Consider the following 4,750-nt stretch of genomic DNA (forward strand, 5'->3'; position numbering starts at 1 on the left):
ATTTCATTTAAAATATCTGTAAAGATTTTTTTACATTTTGTCTATCAAAAGAATGATGAAAAAAATAATTTTCCAATCTCACCTGTCTTTAAAGAACAAGATTTCTCCCCTCAGAGTGCTTACTGCATCGAAGGACAAGTCGGGGTCACACATGACTGGGAACTCGGGTGCTGTCGGATTGGAGTCCTGAGGCATCACAGAATCATTAGGGGAGGCAGGAGGAGGTCCTACAGTGAGCAGATTCAAAGATGCAAACATAGGTGAAATGGGGTACCCCTAACAATAATGATGTTTTCCAAGTATCCTCAAAGTGCTTCAAGTTGAAATCTTACGTAACAATCTCAAAAATCTCAAGTGGCGTTAAAGTCAGTATTGTCAAGCTTTCCTGAAGCCAATATTGTCAAGCTTTCCTGAAGCGCTACACCACCTGATTTCCCAGCGTTGCTCACCGTAGAGGGACTGAATGCCATTCACATCATCTTGAGAAAGGCGGAACCGCCCTATGTCTGTGGGTGGCTTGTAGAGTGCGTACATCAAAGCTTCAGGCTTGTCTGAATGGAAGAGGCCCAGGGAATGGCCGAGTTCATGCGCAGCAACAAGGAATAAATTGATCCCTGTTTAAAAAATCATAAATGCTCAGAATCTGACAGCTTTCATTCCATAACTGCACCTACAGGACACACGCAGGCCAGGCTTGGAAAGAATCACACAGGCTCTTTCCCTTGTTTCTTGGTTCGTTCAACATTTGACATATTCCAGACTTCACTGATATCTATACATTCAAACCAGGTCACTCTCCCATGACTAACACCGGTGGCATAGCAACGGTAACTCTCCCTTGTATCTAAAATTAATGGCAGGCAATTTTCAAATTCAGTAACATGTATTCATGACAAACAGTCAAAATTACTCACATGGCATTATGTTATCCCTCAAAGTTAAAAAAAATAATATATTTTGTGGTTTTGGTTAAGATTTACACAACAGTTTAAGTGGCCATTCAATAATTGCTACACAAATTGTTGACATTCTTCACAACACGGGTTACATTCTTTACAGTGCATGGACATTCTCATTATTTCCATTAAGGTTGCCCCATTCCTTGAATCTAGTTTTTGTTTATCTGATTATCTGATTGTTGTTTAATTGATTGTAGGCCTTTGTCTCGTGCAAGTGCTTTTAGAAAGGATCAGAGTAGTAGCTATGAGTGACAGTCATTATTTTATGAGCCAATCTGTTAGTTAGCTGTAAGAGAACCATATGAGTTAGTTTCTGTTCAAGGTTTGAAGGATATCATAAAGCAATATGTTCGGAGACTCCTCCAGTCCCAATCTCAACCAGTCCTATAAGCCTACTTGCTTATTTACTTGTTTTTAGAATCTGAAATGCTGTTCCATATTTGCATCCTTTTCTATCAGAGAGTCCCTCCACAGTCGCCCTGATCAGTGTGGTCAGTAGTGGTAACTGGACATCATCTAATTTGGGGGTCTCAGGATATGTGAGACCATGCTATGTATAGCCCAGGGGGTAGGCAAACTTTTGGGATGAGAGAGTCAAACATGTCCCTCAGCGCAATTCAAAAATTATTCAAGAGCCATAAGTATGTTTTTACAAACAAAGGAAATCACCATTATCTGGATAATATCCTTTAAAATTTTATAAATGAAACCATGATTCTTTTACTTTCATATTTATTTCAGAACCACATGTACATACCAAAAGAGCTGCATATGGCTCTCGATTCACAGTTTGCTGACCCCTGGCCTAGATGATTTGTGTTGTAGACTAACTTCTTTGGCTCTTTCATTTCCTTTCTTATCTTTTCCTCCAGGCGAGTAGAGACCAATAGTTGTGGCTTAGCTGGTCACTCTCAAGCTTTGAAGACTCTGGACGATCCTTCAAATCCTTGAGCTACAAAAATTCTGTTACTTTCCATGGAGATTTACCTTGAGTTGCTCTTTTTCCTCTTCCTCATAATGAAATAATTATTAAATTTTATTTGTGTGATTTCATGTATTTGATTTTCCCTGTAGTAGGTGAAACTTTATGTGCACCATCCTCCATTTAAAAAAAGAAAAATGTCCCTAATGATTTTATGTTGCATAAATTTCGCTGGCTTCAGCTTATCTTCATAATATAAAAAGAGTTGTATTGAAATAAGCTTTGGAAACTATTTAACCAAATCTCCAAGCAATTATGTAAAAATCAAAATTGGTTCAAATAAAAGTATACCATTTCAGCAACACAAACATCACATATGTATTTGTAATAAAGATAATAAATACCAGAACTAATCTCAAAAATAGTATTTTATCCAAAAGAATGTTGCCAAATTTCCAAAGCCATTTGAAAAATACTATATGTAATAACACATAGTTGACAATAGTCCTTCAGTATTAGCTTAGAGGAGAAAAAAACACTTCTAATCTATGGATAGTACTTTGGTTATGGAAAAACAGAAGTGTTTATTAAAATGTACTTGATGAGGCAGATAAAGAAATGCAGATATTTTGTACCATTGCTCAATAAGGATTGAAACTAAGAGTGTTTCTGTTTACCACTCGGGTAATCAGAAATTTTAATTGCTGAGAAAATTCAGAATTTCTCTTAACCTCTCTAAGCCTTAATTTCCTCATCTGTAACATGAAGGTAATAACCATAACTACCTCTCATGATCACTGTGAGTATAGATTTGAGATAATAGATAAAAAAGACAGCATAGTTCCTGGAAATAATAATATTTACAAAACTCTTACTATGAACTAATAGAGCTCCAGCTGATCTAAAGTGGACATACAGCATCAATGAGAAATATACTTTAATGTTTGAAAGCCAGAAAAAGAAAATTCTATTCATTGTTCATTCAGGAACATCAAATTCTTGACAAGGCATTATTTTTAAAGCATCCTGAGGGATTTATGACTGACCTGATGTGTCCTCTGTCCACTGTTCATCATCATCAAAATGAGCATCTCCGTAAATCCCTTGTCCAGGAGGGTAGGCGTGAGCCAGAACTTTCCCAGGTCCATCAAAAGGGATAAAATCCCCATGCTCTGAAAGGAAGAATATTTAACTATTTATCTATCGATCTATCTCTATCTATCTATTTTCAAGCTGGAAAGATAGGTAGGTAATTAGGATATTTTTGGCCATTTTCCAATAAAACCACACCAGATCGATGAATACAGTTCACGATTGGTTGGCTGTTTTTACCTCTAACTGCAAACGAGATCATGATGTCAGCCTCTCCCGCATGCACCCTGGAGAAGGTCAGGGGAGACGCTTCCTCCCAGACTTTCAGGGCTTTCGCAATGGCGGCATCAACGGCATCTCTTGACAGATCCTGCGTATAGTCCACAATCCTGTACAAGACAAACAGAGGAGAGAGCATTTCCTTTCGCAGCAGTAACTTATGAAGTTTTCATCTTATGTAAACAACCTCTTTGGACCCATTACCTGTAAGTAAGGTGAGTTTTCTTCCACTTGGGCGAGCCAGGAAAGGTAGAGAAGTCCCCGACATCAGGCACTCCGCATCTGGGCTTGTGAATCACCTCCATGGTGTCGGCGTCCAGCCTCCCAGTCACCTTCAGCCCCAGGAACCTCTGCATCTCTTGTATTTTTTTCACAATAGGGTTGCTGTCCTTTCTTCTCACAGACTGCTTCAGATCTTTTTCTAGATTGTAGTAGTTTTCTAGGTATTGCTTATGAATTAATAGGCACAGATTAGATAATTTTTATAGCTGCCTAGATTTCATTGTCTTCTGTGTTGTCTAGTGTATTGAAACAAATAAATAGTACATGTAATTTGAGTTTTCATAATGAATCCCAATTTCATTATGTTATCTTTGTACTAATTTTTAAATTGCATTACAATTTAGTTTGCTAGCCAAGTATGGACTTTGAAGTTGAGAGTTTCAATACAGTATTTTTTTTAAAGTAAAACCTAATTGTGTGAATAGTTTGAGGGCATTTATCTAACCTTTTGACTTCATATGGTTAATATAAATTGGGTAGGAACTAAATCGGACAAAGACTTGTCCAAACATGACCAGCAACAATAAAACATTATTACTTGATATTATCATAAGATCAAAATTAGCATGCTGCCTTCCCCTTGCAATTATTTTAACTAAAGAAATTCTAGAGCCAGAGAAGTTTTGTAAGTTTTTTGACAACATGCTGCCTCTATTATTCTATATTCTATTATTCTATAGTGTGATCTTTTTTCCCCAAGCTTAAAAAAAATCTCTTAAAATGAAGGAACCTTCCACTTGTAACACTTTAATGTTCTCTGATCCTAAGTTATCTCAATACAATAAGTTCTGATCGAGTAATTGTGCTTCCTGTGGAGAGACCAAGGAGACACCATTGCTTCCCCCACTTCTATTTGCCAGGGCTGCATGGCTCCACCTTCATTTACCTGGACAAGATCCATCTTGGAGTCCTCCTTCACTGTCCCATCCAGTGGATAAGCCAAGCAAACTGGCAGACAGCACAGCAAACGAATGACAAGATGCTTCATTTTTTACTGTCTTCACCAAAGGAACACTCCTCCTCTGTCTATTGACTTCTCTACCAACCACTAGTATCTGGACTTATAAAGGGTTACCACAGTCTCCTTACCATGTGTTTGGTGACTCACATGTGTGTGTATTACTTTGTTTTTATCAGAATGACATTAGGAATGTTTGCTAAAATTCATCATAAATATGATACAGACCTCATCGGTAATTTCCCGTGACTTTCTAAA

At 37.5% G+C, this 4,750-nt stretch overlaps 1 protein-coding gene across 1 annotated transcript in view; it reads right to left on the bottom strand.

The window, feature by feature from the left end:
• LOC101657229 (stromelysin-2) overlaps positions 1-4,522 on the bottom strand; it is a 12,655-nt gene extending 8,133 nt beyond the window's left edge. Inside the window, exons 1-6 of the mRNA XM_004709006.1 lie at positions 4,421-4,522; positions 3,457-3,701; positions 3,214-3,362; positions 2,928-3,053; positions 450-614; positions 83-227 (exon numbers count right to left, since the gene is read on the bottom strand). Of these exons, the coding sequence (XP_004709063.1) occupies positions 83-227; positions 450-614; positions 2,928-3,053; positions 3,214-3,362; positions 3,457-3,701; positions 4,421-4,522 (932 nt within the window). The remainder of the gene's footprint in view (positions 1-82; positions 228-449; positions 615-2,927; positions 3,054-3,213; positions 3,363-3,456; positions 3,702-4,420) is intronic.
• Between the last annotated feature and the right edge of the window lie 228 nt (positions 4,523-4,750).

The sequence above is a fragment of the Echinops telfairi genome, unplaced genomic scaffold, assembly GCF_000313985.2.
Source record: "Echinops telfairi isolate 266 unplaced genomic scaffold, ASM31398v2 ScPeMD7_7421;HRSCAF=8459, whole genome shotgun sequence".
Classification (NCBI taxonomy): Eukaryota; Metazoa; Chordata; class Mammalia; order Afrosoricida; family Tenrecidae; genus Echinops; species Echinops telfairi.